This window comes from Stegostoma tigrinum, chromosome 19 (assembly GCF_030684315.1).
Source record: "Stegostoma tigrinum isolate sSteTig4 chromosome 19, sSteTig4.hap1, whole genome shotgun sequence".
NCBI classification, from domain to species: Eukaryota; Metazoa; Chordata; class Chondrichthyes; order Orectolobiformes; family Stegostomatidae; genus Stegostoma; species Stegostoma tigrinum.
The window spans coordinates 34,902,723-34,923,722 of NC_081372.1; the positions used below are offsets into that span (position 1 = coordinate 34,902,723).

The 21,000-nt window shown below is 39.6% G+C and overlaps 1 protein-coding gene across 6 annotated transcripts in view; it reads left to right on the plus strand.

The window, feature by feature from the left end:
* hnf4a (hepatocyte nuclear factor 4, alpha) overlaps nt 1-21,000 on the plus strand; it is a 181,791-nt gene that overhangs the window by 130,485 nt on the left and 30,306 nt on the right. For all 6 annotated transcript variants that reach the window (XM_048550003.2, XM_048550005.2, XM_048550007.2 and 3 more), the window contains 2 exons: nt 374-548; nt 9,193-9,287. In XM_048550003.2, coding sequence (XP_048405960.1) covers nt 374-548; nt 9,193-9,287 — 270 coding nt within the window. The remainder of the gene's footprint in view (nt 1-373; nt 549-9,192; nt 9,288-21,000) is intronic.

The window sequence follows — 21,000 nt, forward strand, 5'->3', positions numbered from 1 at the left end:
TCTTGTAACTTTATTCAAATAATACTCCAGAGGTGAAGCATTTTCTTTGCTAGTATGGATACAATTTGAAGTTATCCTAAGAAGAAAATAAGTTGCAAGCATTAGGTTTCATTTTCAAGGTTTGGGTTCAAATACCAAACCAAATCAAACTTGGTTACAACATCAAAAATAAATGATTCTTTAAGAACAGTGCTGTTTCTCTGAGTCTACTTTAGACCAGAACATACTGATCTTGATGGTGGCAATCAACATATTCAAAGGACAAACCACCTTCCCTTCCAAGTTGAAGACGACCTAATTTGCAAATGTGTAACATTTTCTTTTTAACTACATTTGAGCTTTATTCAGAGATGTGTATTCCTTTTGTTCCTAGATACATCTCCAAGTGAAGCCACCAACATGAATTCCGCTAACAACATTGGGCTCAGCACTCTATGTGCAATTTGTGGTGATCGGGCTACAGGAAAACATTACGGTGCGTCCAGTTGCGATGGCTGCAAAGGGTTCTTCAGGCGAAGTGTCCGAAAAAATCACATGTATTCCTGCAGGTAAAATTCTTCAAACCATTTCAGTAGTTAGTACAGTTTATTCCTTACACTCCACACAAACGGCTTGCAGCAAATTGGTCAGTGTTCATTGGCAGTATAGTCAAATATTGAAGAATAATAAAATGCAAAGAAGAGGAGCTTGGGTTGCACTTGACTAACGCAAGCCATAATTTTTCTTAATCATCCCCATACATAGATATAATGACATGAAGGCAACACCTCAAATGTGACTTAACTTGACATGTTGAAGTCAATATAATCAAAAATTCAGACAATTCGATTAGATTGCATTACTAAAATTAACAAATTTATTAAAAAGAATTTCAGGCCCTCAATTTAAATTATTACAGGATCATTATATTCAGCAGAATACATAACTGAGCTCCAGTTTGTGTAATATGATTATCTAGTTACTGTGCTTGGCAGGAAGACAGAAGTAGTGAGAAATAGCTTATATTTAACATGAGCAACAGCTTAACAATGAATGGAAAGTCCTTACATGATGGGGGAATTTAAACCATGATTACGTATTAGCTCCAGGGAGCTTGGGGAAAAAGGGAGACTTCTTAGACTTTTATTATATTTCTTTGATCATTCATGGGATGTGGGTGTCACAGACAGATTTATTGCTCAATTTTCTTTTCCTGCTCCTTTCATGATTTTGAATAAATATTGGAGTCTTGGTAGTTATAACAATGTGGCAAGATGCCCTCTGCATCTTGTACAAGTAGCAAAATGTTCTGCATGATTTTTTAAATTCTTCTCAATCTCCAAACTTAAGGAGAGAAGGTTTGTTACAAAGTGTATGTCTACCAGTGCTCTGCAATATCTCGCCATGATTCCTGCAATAGCTCTTCTCTAAGTCACAGGCTCTAACAGCGAGAAGGACATGGGTAGCAGATGTATTTAAATACCAACACCTCTATATGTTTCCCCAAATCACAAACTTGTCCAGACTTCGAGATATACTCAGTGTTTTTTCATTGTTTTTGAGTCAAAATCCTGGCACTGGCTTTCAAACAGCACTGTGGAAGCATGTTCATTTCATAAACTACACTGGCTCAAGGAGAAGGTTCATCAGCAATTTTTAAGGGATAATTGGGAATGCAATGCTGATCTTAAATGCTGACCTTAACAACAAAACCCACACCCTGTGATTAATTCAATAAATAAAGTATGCTAAAGCACTCCAGGAAACTACAGTCAAAAGTGTAAACTTGGCATGCCATTGAAAATAACAGTCATATGAATTTGAAATCTGCCCATACCCTCTCCATGCCATTCCAAATCCTTCATGCCACCCGAGTGACTCTCTTCCCACCACTCATGGCCTCTCATACATTCCACAACGTCCTACATCCCCTGCTTATGTCAACAGCCCTCAGACTCCCACAGAATCTACTGTCCCTCTATTGACCCCCATGGACTTAATCACCCCTTTTAATCCCTAGGACAGCTCAGTCCCAAATAATGCCAGTTCATGATCCTATGAATCGACTCACCATCCATTGCTTCTTCATTGACCATGACAACCCACCTAGTATGCACCATGAGTAGACCTCAGGACCCAGGCAGAGAAGAAATTCATGTTCTAGGTCTGAAACAAGATTTCCATTGATAAAAACTAATCACATTTAATGCATTTAAATTCTTTCATTTCACTAAAGCTTTGTAAAAACAATATTTAATTCAAGTGCAAGAATTATCAGAATTACAGTCCCAAATCACAGCGACAAAAACGACTTGTAGCTGTTAAACAGGCAGAAATGGAAGGCACCCCACTGTTATAATGGAACCTTGTGAAATCAGAAATGCAGCACTGATCCAGTAATGTGTGTTAAACCCGTAATAGAAATCTTCAGGTTTATGGAAAATCCCTAGACTTTTTGACAATTCTCTGGCAGTTCAGTGGTTCCAACAGGTTTATGCACTTTCTTGACTCATTCTCACCCATTTTCAATAATCTAAGAGAGTGTCTACTGCTCTCTTTGAAGACACATGAACCTCTAAGGACAATTGAACTACTTCTGAGGTTTACCAGAACCAGAGGCACCTCAGGCCTCCAAATGGGTAGCCTAGTTGTTGAAAGTTAATTAACTGAAATAGACATACTTTGACTTTAAGAATCATATTATCCCTACAGTGCAGAACCAAGCCATCAGCCTATCAAGTCCAAGCTGACCATCCAAACAGCATCCCACCAAGACTCACTACTCTTTCTACCCCTGGAATCCTGCATTACCCATGGCTAATCCATGCAACCTACACATCCATGGACACTATAGGCAATTTAGCATGGCCAGTCTAACTAACCTGCACATCTTTAGACTATTGAAAGAACTGTGAACACCTAAAGGAAATACCAAAATGCAATTTGAATAGAGACAAGAGGTCATTTCAATAGTTAGCTGTGTCTGCGTCCATGCTTTTGGCGCAGGCCACCCCCAAACCAACCCCAAATCTGCAAAATAAGAAGTGTTGCATTCAGAGGCAGAATTTCCAATTTTCAGGATTGTCACCATTTTCCTTGTGATGGGGATGCCTCATTTTGTAGTTATTCTAAATAAATTATAGGAAGTAAATTATGTCTGTCAGAATTCTCTGAGGAATTTATGATGTAAATTTCAGCAGATTTATTATGTTCAATTCAGTCCAGTTGTGAATTTGTGCATTCGGTAGCTGTGAAGAGAATGCAAGAAAGCTATCATAAACTGTACACCAGCTTAATGATTGGGCAATAAAATGGTAGATTGAATAAAATGTGAATACTGCGATTATATATTTGGAGAGGAAGAATGAAAATGCAGATTATTGTTTTAATAAAGAGTAAATTTTGATTTTCTGAGGGATTTGGGGATCATTATGCAGAAAGTTAACATAAGCAAATCGGAAAGCAATTCATATATAAACATTTCTTGCAAGGAGTTGATATATAGCAGTTTGGAAGCCTTGCCAAACTTATGTAGGTTTTTGAGAGACCTCGACTGGAGTATAACACATAATTTTGATCTCTAAGCCTATGGAAGGTACACCTGTCCACAGACAATGCAACAAATGTTTATTATGTTGATTCTTGGAATGAGAAGGTTGTCTCAAGTGGACATATTGATTTGAAGGGTCTTGTATTCTCTGAGGTTTAGCATAATAAATATAATGTCTTTGATATGCATAAAACTCTTAAAAGGTTTAACAGGCTGTTTCCCTGGCTAGAAATTCTAAAACTAAGGATAGTGGTCTCAGGAGAAAGGATCAGACATTCAGAACTGAGATGAAATAAATTACTTCGAGAGTTGTGAATCTTTGGAATTCACAATTCCAGAGGGTTGTGGATAGACAGTCACTGATTCAATCTGAGATAGAGACCAGGAGTCTTTTGGGTATTAAAAGAATCAAAGATAAAACAGATACAACAAGTGACGCTCAGCCACAATTTTGTTGAATAGCAGAGCAGAGCACTCTTGAGAATGGCCAATTGCTATCACTAATGTTCTTATTAAACATTTTTGATAAGCAAATTATGAAAACAAAACACAGCAAAGTCCTTACAAGATTTATGCTGAAAAAAAAGCTCTACTTGCAGTCCAAGTTATTCGATGAGTTTTTTTTAGTAAAGGAATGTTTTGTTTTGTTCAGTGTCTGAGTTGGATGCCTGGTTATAGTGGAATGCTTCATTAGAAATCTGTTTGTGAACATCAAGGAAACCTGCTTTATCCCAGAAAAAACATTTGTTATTCCACATAGGGAACAGAGCAATACTCATGCAATTCCATTACCTTAAACATCTTACATCACTATACTGGCAGAGTGCAAATGTGAAAAGGTAGCAAATGGATCCGAAATGGAGATCAAATTACAAACCTAGAAAAAATGTTCACCTCAAAAAATTTCCACTCACTCAAATGTAATTTTCTTTTAGTTAAGATTAACTGTGCAAGACATCAATTAACATTTGAGGCAGTTACATTTTTCTGCCAAATGAGAAATGATCTTAAGCAGACTTCAGTGTTTGCAAAATGATATGATTCAAGTCAAGGTTACCACTAGCATCCGGTGCCAGCCAAAGATGGCAATTTTGCTAAGAGTTTCCATTGATAAAACCTTTACAATATGTTTATGATATATAATAGTGGTTTATTTCAGCAACTAAATAGACTCTGCCAGAGCAATTAAGAAGTTTTACTAAGATTAGTTTCAGTTTTAAGAGAATTATGTCGACAAATTTCCTTCTTTCATCCCCAGTTAGTTAATGATTAGCACTAATTATTACTCCATAACAATTTTGCTGCAGGGTAGTGAGACAAAGGTAGAACTCCATCTACTCAGCAAGTATTTCATGGATATGAAATTTCATTCAGAATCTCTGCCACAGAAATACACAATAAAAGTACATATTGTTAAAATATAAATGAGCACTAAGCTGATATAACATTTAATTCACATGTAGAGACAAAGAGAATCCACGTGAGTTCATACTACGGCAATTCAATGTAGTTTTGTTTCCGTCTTGCATTTGTAATGTGTAACATTGTTAAACATGCTTATTTAAATACAGTACCATCTAGTTCAATTTATCAATCCCACAACTGGTTCTCCATGAACAATATAAGATAATTTTGGGCGTCTGAGCAGTGATTCATGTTTACGTTGGGAGATTAAATCTTTGATTTGGGCTGACTGCTGAAAACGTTCATCATTGTAATTCAACAACAGTCAGGTTTGTGAAGCATCATGTAGAAACAGTGCTGTATAGCTCACCGTTCATGTGTACAGTCATTTTCCATATTCCTTTATGGCTTATCAGTCTTTGGTGGCTATCCATCAAGCAACTAATAGCAGTTAAAGCTGCAACAACCTAAATAATTGAAGTTAAAAGCCACAGATTTCACGCAGAACTGTTGAGAAAAACAACAGAAAATACAGCAATATAGGCCACATCAGTGACTGTTTCTTTCCCTGACTGCAATGAGAAGTAATTTTACACCAGTTGTAAATCATTTTTAAGCTGGAGAATTGCTATGTTTTGCACTGAGCAATATGAACATTTGCTCAACTGCAGGGATCCATTATTGAATTAATTTCTTTTACATATTCCCCACAGAAAGTTCAGCTAGGAGCAATATAACAAAACACTTAATCTTCCAATACCTGAGAGGGATCATGGTGAATTAGGTTAAAATTACTTTCTTGGAGTGGTCTCTCTTCATTTTTTTCCTTGAAGTTTGGTGGATTCATCATTTCTTTCCTTTTTCAATAGTACTTCATCCAATTTGTTGGTAATTACGTTTAAACGTTAACAATATTAGTCCCTTCTCAAAGATATATCACAACTGAGCTCTTTGCCTGACAGACGGGATTAAGGCACATTGAATATAAAAGGGGTAAATTGTACTTCGTATGTGGAGAAAAAATAAACCCAAGGGGTTGATTGACTTGTTAACCCATATTTTCTTTTCCTGCCATAGTATCCTCCTTACTACAAGTTTGATCACATTAGAGGGAGTGTAAAGCGGATTTACTAAGATGTTCCCAGCATTGTAAACCTTTAGCTTTGAAATAGGGTTGGATACACTGGGATGCCAGATCCTACAGCAAACCAAGAGTTACTAAGTGGAATTATGGTGGGTAGTTCTCTTGTAACCAGTTCAAAAATGAAGGGCTGAAACACGATATTTATTTAACTGCTTGCCAAGTTACAGCTGTGGCTAAAGTTTTGTGTAGTTTCTCATGCCACAATCATGCATGAATCTGTATATGAATCTCAATCTGTTCAATTAAAAATAGCATAACTGACAAAAAAAATTAAAGGCAGATCTTACTGACTTCCAGCCAGATCTTACAAATCTTAAATATTTTGAAACAAAAGCAAGGAAAGTGAAATTCATAGTTTGCTCGTCTTCACTGCTGTTTTTGCTAAAAGTGATTGTTATTCACAGTAGCTTGCGGATGGGGAATGGAAGGTAAGGTGACGGTCTAAAATAATTAACTTAAACAGGGTTAGCTCTTAGTGAGTCTCAGGTATAAATTTTGGATTCAACCAATAAGTTGCACCTTCCCTTTAAAGAATAACAATATATTTCAAAAATAAACAGAAAGTTGGACCCTCTTGTGGTTCAGTGGTAGTGCCTCTACCACTTGACCAAGAGGCCTGGGTTCAAGTCCCACCTATCCCAGAGATGTGTAGTAACATGACTGAACAGAATGATTTGGAAAAATAGATTAATTTTTTTTTTAAAAACTGAAGTCCTGGAGAAATTCAGCAGATCTGGCAACATGTGTAAAGAGAGAAATTGAGTTAACATTTTGACTCCGTTCTGAAAATATTTTGTTATATTTTGGAATTAGACGCAGCTGAAAAATTAGGGATTTTATGCTACAGTGGGAGGAGGAGGAAGTGGAACAGATGTTGAGCATGCCTAGAGCAAAGGACAAAGGCAGTGATAACAGTGTTGAGGGAGATTATAGAGATTTAAAATAGATTTAAATGCTAGTGATGAAAAGATGAAAAAGCATCCACTCCATTGACAGCAAAGCCAATGAGACACATACATCATACGGCCCGGGAGGGGAGAGATAGAAGAAAAGCAGAATACAGAGGTCACTTTCTGAAGTTGATGAACTCAATATTGAGTCCGAGAGAATGTAAAGGATTGAAGTAGAAAATGAGGCGGTGTTCCTGGAACTTGTGCTGAGCTTCATTGAAACACTGTAGCAGGTCTAGGACAGAAATGTTGGCATAGTGGAAAGACGGTCTATTGAAATGCCAAGTGCTGGAAATGGAAGGCCCGGTTGTTCTTACAGACAGAGTAGAGGTGTTCTGTAAAGTGGTCATCCAGTTTGTGTTTGGTCACAGCAATGTAAAGCAGACAACATTGTGAGAAACAAGTACACTACACAATGTGTGGTCTCCTCTACAGTAGGCAAATGAAATGCTGAGTGACTGCTTTGAAGAACACATGTTCTGTCCGCAAAAAAGACCCTGAGCTTCTAGTTGCCTCCCACTTCAACACACCACCTGGCTACCATATCTGTCTCAGGCTTGCTGCAGTGCTCTAAGTGAAGATCAGCGCAAACTGGGAGAATAGCACCTCATCTTCCACGTGGGAACTCTACAGCCTTCTGGATTCAGTAATGAGTTCAACAATTTTAGGGCTGGAGGCACCTTCACATTTACTTACCTCAATTCCCACACACCAGGCCTTGTTATCACATAAATAAAATTGGACAGAACTGCGGATGCTGTAACTCAGGAATAAAAACAAAGTTGCTGGTAAAGCCCAGCAGGTCTAGCAGCATATGTGAAGGATAAAATGGAGTTAACAGAACTGTTCTGAGGAAAGGTCACTGGGCCCAAAATATTATCAGGTCCCTGGCACTGTGAGGCAACAGTGCTAACCACTGAGCCACAGTACCACCTGGCTAGATTGAAAAAAGTACAAGTAAAACACTGCTTCACCAGAAGCTGTATTTGGTACCTTTGACAATGAGTGTGCAAGTGTTACAACTTTTGTGATTGGATAGGTCGGCACCATGATGGGGAGTGTAGAAGAGTTAGGAGTGATGAAGGAGTAGACTAGAGTGTCTTGGAGGGAACAGTCCCTGTGGAATGCTGACAGTGGAGGGGAATGGAAGATGCTTTTGATGGTGCTACCCTGCTGGAGGTGGGAGATGTGGCAGAAGGTGTTCCTTTGAATGCAGAGACTGGTGGCATGCAAAATGAGGATAAGGGGAGCCCAATCATTTTCTGACAGGCATGGGAAGGAGTGAGGGCAGAAGTCTGGGAAATGAGTTGGACCTGGTTGAGAGTTCTGTCAATCATGACGGGGAGGGATCGTCCTTGAAGAAAAAGCGGGATGCATCAAGGCACTCTGGAGAAACATGGTATCATCAGAATAGATGAGATGGAGAAACTGGGAAAATGGAATAGAGTCCTTGCAGGAAGCAAGGTGTGAGGAAGTGTAGTCATGATGGTTGTGGGAGTCAGTGAGTTTATAGTGAAGTAACTGATACTTGTATCAATTTTGTCAAGAAAATAACTTGCACCTTCATATTTAAGAACTGTGAGTATGGGCAGAAATGTTTCAACAGGAAAATTTGTTCTGTAATTTGTAGGAATAGTTAAATAACAAAATAAGAATTGTTTAGTTGGAAGATTTTAGTTTGATTCCACTTCTAAAGTAGTTTATTTTGGAAAGTGTTAAACTTTTAACTTGTAATAAGCAACCAACACAAATAACAGGGTATATTTAATCTCTCAGCAGAAGTTCAATGCTGAAATTCTAATAAAGAACTGAGAATCCCACTGAGTCTCACACATCAAAATATTCCAAAAACACTTATGGAACTAAAATTCCTACCTTTGTAAGCTTAGTGAGGAAATAAATTAGATCAATAAGTCATGATATGCTGCCTCTTCTCACATGCACCTCCCAACCCCCACCCCAGGTTATGCCCACCCACTTTTCTATTCTGTGCTTATAAAAATGTTAGTGGAAACTTGTTTCAATGTCAGATTCTTTCATTTACAATACGCTGAAATGGTAAAACACACAAGGAAAAGCGTTAGTGTTTAACTGCCTGGAGTGTATGACGTGTCTCACTTGATCTATAAATACTAAGAATGTGACTTCTTTCTGTTCTCTTCAAGGTTTAACAGACAATGCATTGTAGATAAGGACAAACGAAACCAATGTAGATACTGCAGATTAAAAAAGTGCTTTAGAGCAGGAATGAAAAAGGAAGGTAAGAAACTTAAGTATAAATATAGAACAGGTACATTGATAATGGAGTATTTACATCATATAGAAATGCTCATGTGCTGGAAGGACGTAACCAAGTCCCAAATTAAATACTGTGGCAAGTCTTATTCCAAATAAGACCAGAATCTACAGCACTTACGTGAGTTTTGAGTTCTTACAACTTCGCATTCCGAGGACCCATGGAAGAATATTCCATTACATCACACAAAACTACTTGTTTGGCAAAAAAGAAGAGCTGGTCAAGGAGACAATAAGGACTGCAGATGATGGAAACTAGAGTCTAAATGTGTAACACTGGAAAAGCACGGCAGGTCAGACAGCTTCCAAGGAGCAGGTAAGTCAACGTTTTGGGCCGAAACCCGAAACACTGGCACCTGTTCTACTACTGCTTGAATTTCCACTAAAGGGTTTATTTTGAATTTGCATCTGCAGCACCATGATTTGGTAGCAAAACATGAACATGGAGTTAACAAATTTACACCAACTTGCTGCACAGCCTACAACAAAACTGTATAAGTTCACATTTCAGCGGAGATGCAGTTATAGGTTCAGTTGCTCTCAATTAAAGACATTAACGCAATAGCCTAAATTAACATGGACTTAAGAAGACTTTGAGGATGGGGGAAAATGGGTGTCTATGACTGAATACAAGATTACCAACACTATACCCAGAGTTCCAATGTTCACCGGGGTCTTTCAAGGATGTGGGCTGGTTGAGATCACAAGCTCACACCTTGTATTCCTGAACTGGCTGGTTCCATTGTCCTGGCCCATGATCTTCATTAAGTTGTGTCAATCTTTCTTTTGGGGCTGGCACGGTGGCTCAGTGGTTAGCACTGCAGTCTCACAGCACCAGGGACCCGGGTTTGATTCCCGCCTCGGGGTGACTGTCTGTGTGGAGTTTGCACATTCTCCCCGTGTCTGTGCAGGTTTTCTCCAGGTGCTCTGGTTTCCTCCCACCGTCCAAAGATGTGCAGACTAGGTGGATTGGCCTTGCTAAATTGCCAGTAGTGTTCGGGGGTGCGTGGGTTATAGGGGGATGGGTCTGGGTGGGATGCTCCAAGGGGCGGTGTGGACTTGTTGGGCCAAAGGGCCTATTTCCACACTGTAGGGAATCTAACCTAATCAAAGCCTTGTCATTTCACAACATCTCAAAAGATTTTGCGAAGCTTAAAAGATTCGCCTCATTCTCATTACCTTGTTTCATCTCATGCCCAGGCATCTATTAGATATCTATGTGAGCCCCAAAGAAAATGTTAATTAATTGACATCTCTGGCTTCCTGGTCTTTTCTGCCAATTGCACAGGTTATTTACAAAAAAAGGCTTCACGTGTTACAACTTCCACTGTTGACAATTTAAAAGGGTCTGAATACTGAGCATTTTAATTGGCTTATATGTATTTAACCATAGTGAAAATTAATGACTGATTTTCAAAAGATTTTTTTTCTGCATGTCCCACTATTCCTATAGTTCCTTGATTCTGTACAGCGTATGGCTGATCAATGGAGGTGCCATAACTTAGCATTAATGTTAGGAGGGGCCATAGAGGGTGGTAGGAAGAAGAGCTTGGAGTCATGCAGAGGGGGCTGGGGTGCTTAACTTGGCATGGAAGTGTAGGGAATATCTGAGAAATGAAGGGGAGAATGCTAAAGCAAGGCAACCAACTTAAGTCAAATAAATAAAGGATATTTTGCCATTGTGGGTGCTAACTAGCCTTGGGACTGGGTGATCTACTGGCTTAGATCTTATACTCTCCGGGACAAAATATGTTCTGGGGAGGCTGAACATTGGACACAGGATAAAAAGTCAAAAGTAATCCAGGAAAGACCCTCCAATGAAGGGTCTAGGCCCGAAACGTCAGCTTTTGTGCTCCTGAGATGCTGCTTGGCCTGCTGTGTTCATCCAGCCCCATACTTTGTTATCTTGGATTCTCCAGCATCTGCAGTTCCCATTATCACCAGGAAAGTCTGTGTAGGTTTGTCACCTTGGGGTAATTTCTAATCATAAGTGGAGCAGTCCCAATACAGCGAATTGGGCATTTTAAACAGGCTACCTTGGCACCTGGCAGATCATTAGCTACTCCAAACACTTTTGCAGGTCAGCCTTCCTGACCGTGGCCTGCTCTGGCCCCGTTTATGTAAATCCCCTCCTTGCGACCAAGTCAAGAATTTAATTGGCTCTCATTTCCTGCCTTGAGGAGGATGAAAATTCAGGTCATTATTCCAGAATAGGAATTAGATGAATGTGTGAAAGAAAAACTGAGCTGTTTGCAAAGTGCTGGACTATGCAACTAATTGGATAGCTCTACCACAGAGCTGGCAGAGGCATTACAGGCTGAATGGCTTCCTTCTGTATGTATTATTGTACAGTTAAAAGCCTCATACCTGCAAAAGCTCAATTCCAGTAGCCAATAGGAATACAATTATAAATGAATGGAATGGGAGCTTTTTTTGTTTGCCTAGCTCTTACATTGTTTTAACATGAACTAGACAGTAGCAAGGCAAATGATTAAAGAAAAACAAGAATCTAAAGACTGCCAAGACCCACAGAAATAAATTTTCATGTAATCTTGATATAGGTGACCAACCCTCTGGCCAGAAACACTCAGGACCCGTTCTCAAAGCACGGACAATCAGAGCTTGAAATGTCCAATTCAAACTCAACTTCAAAAAAGTACTTAGGGAAAGAAGTATGGCAACCATTTTATCTAAATTGTTTTGTAAGCTTTGAGACTTCTTTAACTTGAACTCCTTTCCTAGGGGTTTGTTTAAATTTTCCAATTGTAAAATAAATTGCTTTATTGACTATTCTATCTTTACAACATTTTGTTTTTAAGTGATACAAGTTGGCCATTATCAGTTTCTTCTTTGCCAGGTCTCCACCCTTCTAAATACCAAACTGCTTATAAGCAGCACAATTCATATTTCGAGTCAGATAAGGCCCAAAATGTGGAAAATTATTCCGGTCATCCAATGAATTTACTGGATGGTCAATCTACACTGCTAATTGCTAATGTAAACTAGACTCAAAAATATGCTAGACTTGCAATACTTGACAACTCTGTGTCTCTTCAAACATGTAAGCAACACAGAAATCTAAACATGTACAGAATGGTAATCTGACGTACTCTGTATTCAACACATACAGTAAAGATAACCTGGCTAGCAGAATAGCTTCATGTACAACAGTCCCACTGAGTACTTTATTGTCACTAACTTGAAATAAAGCAGATATATTTAAACTGATCTGATACATATCCAATTGGAAATAAGTTTTTTTTTAAAAGAGCTTCTACTTCTTAAAGCTTGAGTTCAAACTATTCACAGGAATTATTCAAAAAGATATCTTAATTTTCTAAGGCTTAAGAAATCTAGACCTCAAGAAGTACTGCTAGTTGAAAGAATATTACTCAAGAGCAGTTGGAAAAATTTAAAACTGAACTTTGATTCTGGATTTAAAAAGAGCAACATTTTTCATATACAAAGCACTCAACCTCAGAACTTTTTCACATGTTCCAGCCAGAAATTATTTTCTTTACTTCACCACCCCAGAAAAGGCATCCAGGAGTATTCAATTTTGTCATTGTATGATAAAAGGGATAATGGTGAATTGGCAGGCCATTTTACATTTCTCTTGATTTATATATTCATTGACTTTAGAAGAGACATTAGAATTAGCATCAGCATCTAGGGTTACAGAAAGAAAATGATGAAACACTCTCATTCCTGATCAGCAACAGTAACTGTAAATTACCTTCATGGTGAAAAACATCGACCATCTCTCATCAATTTTGCTGCACGTTAAGAATAGACCATTATGCAAAGTACCAGAAATCAGCTTGCGTCCAAGAAATTATAATCTTGTAAGGAATTAGCACTTACAAAGCAAAGGAATGTAAGTTAAATTCAGAGAAAGAGATGAGTCAGAATGAATAAGAAGCATTTATCCTGAGGCTTGATTCTTTCATAAACTATACTTACCATAAGGCTATAAGATACAGGAGCAGATTTAGGTCATTTGGCCCATTGAGTCTGCTTTGTCATTCAAGCATGGCCGATATGTTTCTCAAACTCATTCTCCTGCCTTCTCCATGTATCCCATTATTCCTTTGAGAGCCTATCTCTGTCCTAAATACATTCAATGACTTGGCCTCCACAACCTTCAGTGACAATGAGTTGCACAGTTTCACCACCTTCTTGCTGAAGAAATTCCTTTGCAACTCAGTTCTGAAGGGTGGTTCCTTAACTTTGAGGCTGTGCCCTCAGGTCCTAGTCTCTCCAACTAGTGGAATCATCTTCTTCACATCCACTTTATCTAGGTCTCTTAATATTCTCAAAGTTTCAATGACATCAACCTCTCATCCTTCTTAACTCCATCGAGTACAGACACAAAGTCCTCAACCACTCCTGATATGATAAGCCCTTCATCCCCAGTATTATTTTTGTAAACCTCCTCTAGACCCTCTCCAAAGACCCCCAGCCTTCCTGTGATAGGGGACCCAAAGATTATTTGAGGAATAAGAGAATGATCAGGGAGAAGGCAGGGCCGAACAGGGATAGCGTAGGGAACTTCTGCGTGGAGTCTGAGCAGATAGGGGAAGCCCTAAATGAGTTTTTTGCTTCAGTTTTCACTAAGGAAAGGGACCTTGTTGTGAATGAGAACTTTGAGGAGCAGGGAAACAGGCTTGAACAGATCGAGATTGAGGAAGTTGATGTGCTGGAAATTTTGGCAAACATTAAGATTGATAAGTCCCCAGGGCCAGACCAGATTTATCCTAGGTTGCTCCGGGATGCGAGAAAGGAGGTTGCTAAGCCGCTGGCGAAGATCTTTGCTTCCTCACTTTCCACAGGACTCGTACCGGAAGATTGGAGAGAGGCAAATGTTGTTCCTCTTTTCAAGAAAGGGAATAGGGAAATCCCTGGAAATTACAGACCAGTCAGTTTTACATCTATGGTCAGCAAGGTTTTGGAAAGAATTCTGAGGGATAGGATTTATGACTATTTGGAAAAGCATAGCATGATTAAAGGGAGTCAGCATGGCTTTGTGAGGGGCAGGCCATGCCTCACAAATCTTATTGAGTTCTTTGAGGAGGTCACAAGACAGGTTGATGAGGATCAAGCAGTGGATATGGTGTACATGGACTTCAGCAAGGCATTTGATAAGGTTCCCCATGGCAGGCTCATTCATAAAGTCAGGAGGTATGGAATACAGGGTGATTTGGCGGTCTGGATTCAGAATTGGTTGGCTGACAGGAGGCAGAGAGTGGTTGTAGATGGTAAGTATTCTGCCTGGAGGTCAGCGCTGAGTTGTGTCCCACAGGCCTCTGTTCTTGGGCCTCTGCTCTTTGTAGTTTTTATAAATGACTTGGATGAGGAGGTTGAGGGGTGGGTTAGTATTTTTGCTGATGACACAATGGTTGGAGGTGCTGTTGATAGTATTGAGGGCTATTGCAGGCTTCAGCGAGACATTGACAGAATGCAGAGCTGGGCTGAGAAATGGCAGATGGACTTCAACCTGGATAAATGCAAAGTGATGCATTTTGGAAGATTGAATTTAAATGCTGAATATAGGATTAAAGGCAGGATTCTCGGCAGTGTGGAGGAACAGCGGGATCTTGGTGTTCAAGTGCATAACTCCGTCAAAGTTGCCACCCAAGTGGATAAGGTTGTTAAGAAGGCATATGGTGTTTTGGCTTTCATTAACAGGGGGATCGAGTTTAAGAGCCACGAGGTTATGCTGCAGCTCTACAAAACCCTGGTGAGACCACACTTGGAATATTGTGTCCAGTTCTGGAAAGATGTGGAGGCTTTGGAGAGGGTGCAAAGGAGGTTTACCAGGATGCTGCCTGGACTGGAGGGCTTGTCTTATGAGGAGAGGTTGACTGAGCTCGGACTTTTCTCTCTGCAGAGGAGAAGAAAGAGGGGTGACCTGATCGAGATGTACAAGGTAATGAAAGGCATTGATAGAGTCGATAGCCAGAGACTTTTCCCCAGGGCAGGATTGACTGCCAGGAGGGGTCATAGTTTTAAGTTGTTAGGAGAAAGGTATAGAGGAGACGTCAGAGGGAGGTTTTTCACCCAGAGAGTTGTGAGCGCATGGAATAGTTTACCAGTGGTAGTCATGGAAGCAGAGTCATTAGTGACATTTAAGCGACTGCTGAACATGCACATGGACAGCAGTGAATTGAGAGGAATGTAGGTTAGTTATTTTTAGATTAGGATTAATCCATGGCACAACATCGTGGGCCGAAGTGCCTGTACTGTACTGTACTTTTCTTTGTTCTATGTTCTAAAAATACTCACAACATTCCAGATATGGTCTGACCATAGCCTTATACAGCCTCAGCAGTTCATCCCTGCTCTTGTTTTCTCAGCATCTCACAACAAATGCTAACATTCCTTCCGGCCTGCCATCTGAATCTATATGTCAGCTTTAAGAGAATACTGAACTAAGATTCATAAGTAATGGCCTGTATATTGCTTATTACAGGAGGAGAAATTCTGCAGAAATCTCTTCCGACCGCCATTCCTGGTCTGATTCCCTAAATTTCTGGCATGGACTCAACAGGCTAAATTATATCATTTTATGCTGTAATGACTCCATGACCATGTACGACAGAATCTGTCTGTGTTATGAATAATCAATCAACAAAGCTTGTGCCTAATCATCTCAGCTCCATTTTTGGAGCATTAACTGGTTTTATTTGGACTCATATTTCTGTGGGTGAGGACAAAGTTTCAATTGGACTCACAGCAAATAATTTAAAACATGTGTCATTTGGCTCACAATAACAATCAAATTGTCTGTTTATGTTTACTTCTTATTATTTTCAATAGCTGGATCACTGAGCCAAGATCTCTAAATCTTCAACTGAGTAAAAATTAGTTCGGTGATGGTTATTAGTTTAGTTATTGGTAAAATGTAAGACACTTTTAAGCTGTTACCAGAGCGACCTCCTTCTCTCGTGTCTATTTAGTTCAGTAAGCACTGTTCAAGATCATTTGTGTACACAGGTGCTTCTCTTTAAAGTAATGCCCAGTGCAAATTTTTAAACACATCCAACTTCTTTCAATCTTTTACCAGACTTTACTGAATTTTAACCTTTCTTCAATACAAATAAATTGCGAAATATGTTGATCAATGAAAAGATATGTGTTAGCAGTTGTATCTTTCCCATGAACAAAATATTTTATTATTGTCACTTCTAACCAAGGTCACTAAATGGACATATTTTGCTATAGGTGTAACCATGCACACATACAGACATCTACACAGACACTAAAAATGCATCAGCCTTCCAAATTGATCTCAGGCTTCCAATCAATTTATAGGCTGTCGACAAAAAAAAACTTCCTCAGTTTTGATTACTTTCTTGGATTGCGCAACCTTTCACCTGCACCTTATTGTCCTTGACTCTTAGTCGTGACTGGCCTTTGAAATTCCCGGCCTCCATGCAGTACTCAGTCTTTGATCTTTCCAGAAAGCTCAGATAACTCCTATATGACCGCAAGTTCGATTGCCTTATCCATCATAACATCTCTAACCTCCTTCCTACCAGGCACCTCTTGTTGCTATTGGTATAACAACATTGCTTTCTTGGTATTGAAAGTATAAAATGACTTGCTCCCTTCATCCAAACTCCCACATTTCCAATTCATGTATTTTTCTGTATCATCTACTTTCCTTTACCTACCCTGTGCCCATCTCTTCATTGTCACAGGCTCCCTCTGCAATCATTCCAATGCTACAAACTGCTCCCTGACACTATCAATTACATTGAAAGGCCACGATCTCTAAACTCTCCTCCAAGCCACAGACCATCTTAACTGGTTGATATATCACTATTTCTTCACCATTGCTGAGGCAAAGGCTTGGAATTTCCCCTGTTGAACAGCACTGTTGGTGCATCTACTGAAATAACTCCACAGAGGCCAGTACCCCTTTAACAAATCACCCTTTAGTTACATGTGGAGACCCCCTTGACCCTGATTCAGCTCTGCCAGTTCAAGCTCTCAGAGTGAGTCGGATGTCTGACATTCCTATTTTTATCTGTCTGTCAGGGCTCCTTGATTGAACCAGATTAACAGCCTGTGTCAGTGAACTCATATTCTATAAGGTCCACCTGGCTGACCATGTTATAATCACTACCCCTGGGCCCAGCTGAACTGCTGTGGATTCAGGAAGATGATTTGCCACCATCTTCTCAAGAGCAATAAGATGCTGGGAGACAAATGTTAACCTAGCTAGTGATGCCCAAACATCCTATGAAATAATTATTTTTAAAAAGACTCATTAATGTTGATTCTATCACCACCGATTTCTGCTAAGTTTAAATGTATTGAATTTCAATGTGCTTGCCAATTTGAACAAGTATCCTTCTGGAAATATAGTCTATGACTGAAACATTTTATTTTAACTATGAAACATTGCTCACTGCAGACACAAAATCTTCTAAACTGCTGGGATGTTTTGACTTTTCCAATGGTCTCCTAATTATGCTCTTCAGCTTCAGCATTCATAGGTTATAATTTTCTCAAGTTGTAGCAGCCTGTGTCTTCATTTTATGCCGATATGTTCAACCCCAGAATCCTTGGAAAACTTCATTGCTAGATTGTGAACTGATTTTAAAAATCAGACCTTCACCTTGCTATGCCTTTGATTCCATATTAATGATCTCCTCCAACTATCATTTTCACGAGGCCTCAGATATTGACTTAGTTCTTCACTCACACCCTGTCTTTTTCATCATCCTTTACCCAGTTTTCAGTCATTCTATGTCAGCATTCAAGAAATCCCTAAATCAATATGCCCTTGCCATTTTCAAACTCTGTCAAAGTCTCCAAAAATGAACCCTTCATTCCATTGTGATTTGAAACACCTCCCATTTTCTCTCTGTGTCCACCTTCATTCTCTTTTTGGAAACAGTTTTCTGTGCCACTAAAGTTTGAGCTGTTGTCATTATCCACTGAAATGAACACAATGTATAGAATCATAGAATTATACAATACAGAAGAGGTCCTTTTACCCATCAAGTCTGTACTACCAAAATATACTATAGTACTGCCTACACTAGACACACTTGCTTTGACACTTCAAGTACTCATCCAACTACTTTTCAAAGGTTCCTGCCTCAACTACCCTCTCAGGAAGTGCATTCCTGACAATCATCACACTCTGGGTGGCAAAGGTTTTCCTCAAATCCCTTCTAAATCTCCTGCCTTTCACTTTAAAATTATGCAGCCTTGTTATTAACCTTTCACCTAAGGGGAACAGCTATATCTTATTCATCCTACCCATCCTCCTCACAATTTTAACACCTCTGTCAGGTTGCCCCTCAATCTTCTCTGCTCCAAAATAAACAACCTGAGTTTATCCAGCCTCTCTTCACAGCTGAAATGCTCCATCACAGGCAATACTCCACTGTACCTTCTCCAGTGCAATCACATCCTTCCTATGGTGTGGTGACTTGAACAGCACACTGTACTCCAGCTGTAGCCTAACTAAAGTTCTGTACTGCTCCAACATGCCCTCTCTCTTTCTATAATCTATGCCATGACTAATAAAGACAAGGATTCCTTATTTCTTCTTAAATACCCTGTTAATCTGGGTGGCATGGTGACTCAGTGGTTAGCACTTTTGCCTCAGAGCGCTCAGGGCTCGGGTTTGATTCCATCCTTCATCAACTGTCGATGTGGAGTTTGCACATTTTCCACATGTCTGCATGGGTTTCCTCCGAGTGTTCCAGTTTACTCCCACAGTCCAAAGATTTGCAGGTTAGGTGAATTGGCCATGCTAAATTGCCCATTGTGTCTAGGGATGTGCAGGATTGGCCATGGGAAATGCAGGGATTGGGTGGGATACTGTTTGGAGTGTCAGTGTGAACTCAATGACCTAATGGCCTGCTTCTACAATATAGGGATTCTGTGATTCTGACCTGTCCTGCCACCTTCAGGGATCTGTGGACAAGCATCCCAAGTTCCTTCTGTTCCTCTTAGCTTCCTAAAGTCTTGTCATTCATTGAGTACTTTTTTGGCTTGCTCCTCCTTCCAAAGTATATCACCTCACATTTATCTGGGTTAAATTCAATCTGACCAATTGCTTGTACTCACCTGCACCTAGTACCTTCTTCACTGTCAACCATCCAGCCAGTCTTTGTGTCATCTGCAAAGTTATTTAAAACTCACACTCAACCCCCCACACACCTTCTAATATCCACCATTTATGAATACCATAAACAATAAGAGACATAGCACTGATCCCTGTAGATATGTGGCTACACACTGGGCTCCAGTCACACAAACAGCTTTCTGTCCCCGATCACTAAACCAATTTTGGATCCAACTTGCTAAGTTACCATGGATCACATGTGCTTTTACATTCTTTATCAGTTTCCCATGTGGGAACTTGTCAAAGATCTTGCTGAAATCCACATCAACTACATCTATTGCCCTACCCTCATCTAAACAGTTGGTCACCCCCTGAAAAATTCCACCTGATTTGTTGGGCGTGACTTCTCTCTGACAAAGTCACGTTGACTATTCCTGATCAAAAATCGGTCTTGCTAACTGGAGACTGATTTTCTCCTTCGCTATTTTCTTCAATAGTTTCCCTACCACTGATAACAGACTCACTGGTCTATAGTTCCCTGGCGTCTCCCTCATTTCTTGGAAAGTGGAACTACATCCGCTATCCTTAAGTCCTCTGGCAATACCCATGTGCCAGAGGTGATATTAAAAATTGCATCAGGGGCCTCTAGTTTCCTCCCTCATTGCCCATGGCAGCCCAGGATCTTATCCAGACAGGGGATTTATCTACTTTTATCTAAATCTGCAAAACCTCTAATATTTCCTGCTTCTTATATCAATCTGCTTAAGCACTTCACAGTCCAGTTTCTTGAATTCTACACTTGCGTCCTCCTTTTCGCAAGTATAGAATTGACTGGTCTATAAATAAAACTATACAAGGGAAATTGTGGATACCTAGGAATGATGTTACTTTGTTTGTGATTGTGTTTCACTAACAGTACAGGAACTATCTGGTAGAAGAGAGAGAGAATTGGGACTGTGCCACTTCCCATTTAATGGAGAAATTGAAACTTGTTGAATATGTTAATCAGGGGTCTAATGTCTGGTTTACGATCTATAATGCATTCCAAAAATAAATTTGCTGCAAGTGCATGCAAATATTAGGCCAACACAAGTCTACTTGTAGCCGAACTAACAATTCTCAATAATTTGTTTGAGAGTGTTATTGAAAAGTTGTTTCTTTTTAAAATGCATACCATGATTTGGAGCCAAGAACACTAATATTCTCACTTTTTCTGTACTTTAAATCTCTGCTGAACCTTGGTTTGGCTCCTGTCCCAACTGCCTCCACGGGCACTCATTCCCCAGCTAGCACAGTGTTCATTGTTATTTCACCAACGAGCCACCTGAGCATGTGAAATGTGGATGTACAGCTAGCCGACCTTGTTAAAATGATGTTTGAAGTCTGTGGAGTCTTTTCATGCATCCTGTTGCTGCAAACCTTTCAGCTACAAATCAATTTCTACATCTCAGTATTATTGTATCCCCAAGTCCAGCAGAAACTAAGGAAATGAAAGTAAGACATTCCCAGTGTCTGTTGGAATCTTTTCCTAAATATGTTAATATTAAATAGACTTTACTTGAGGTCCATGACCAGTTAGTGCTGAGTA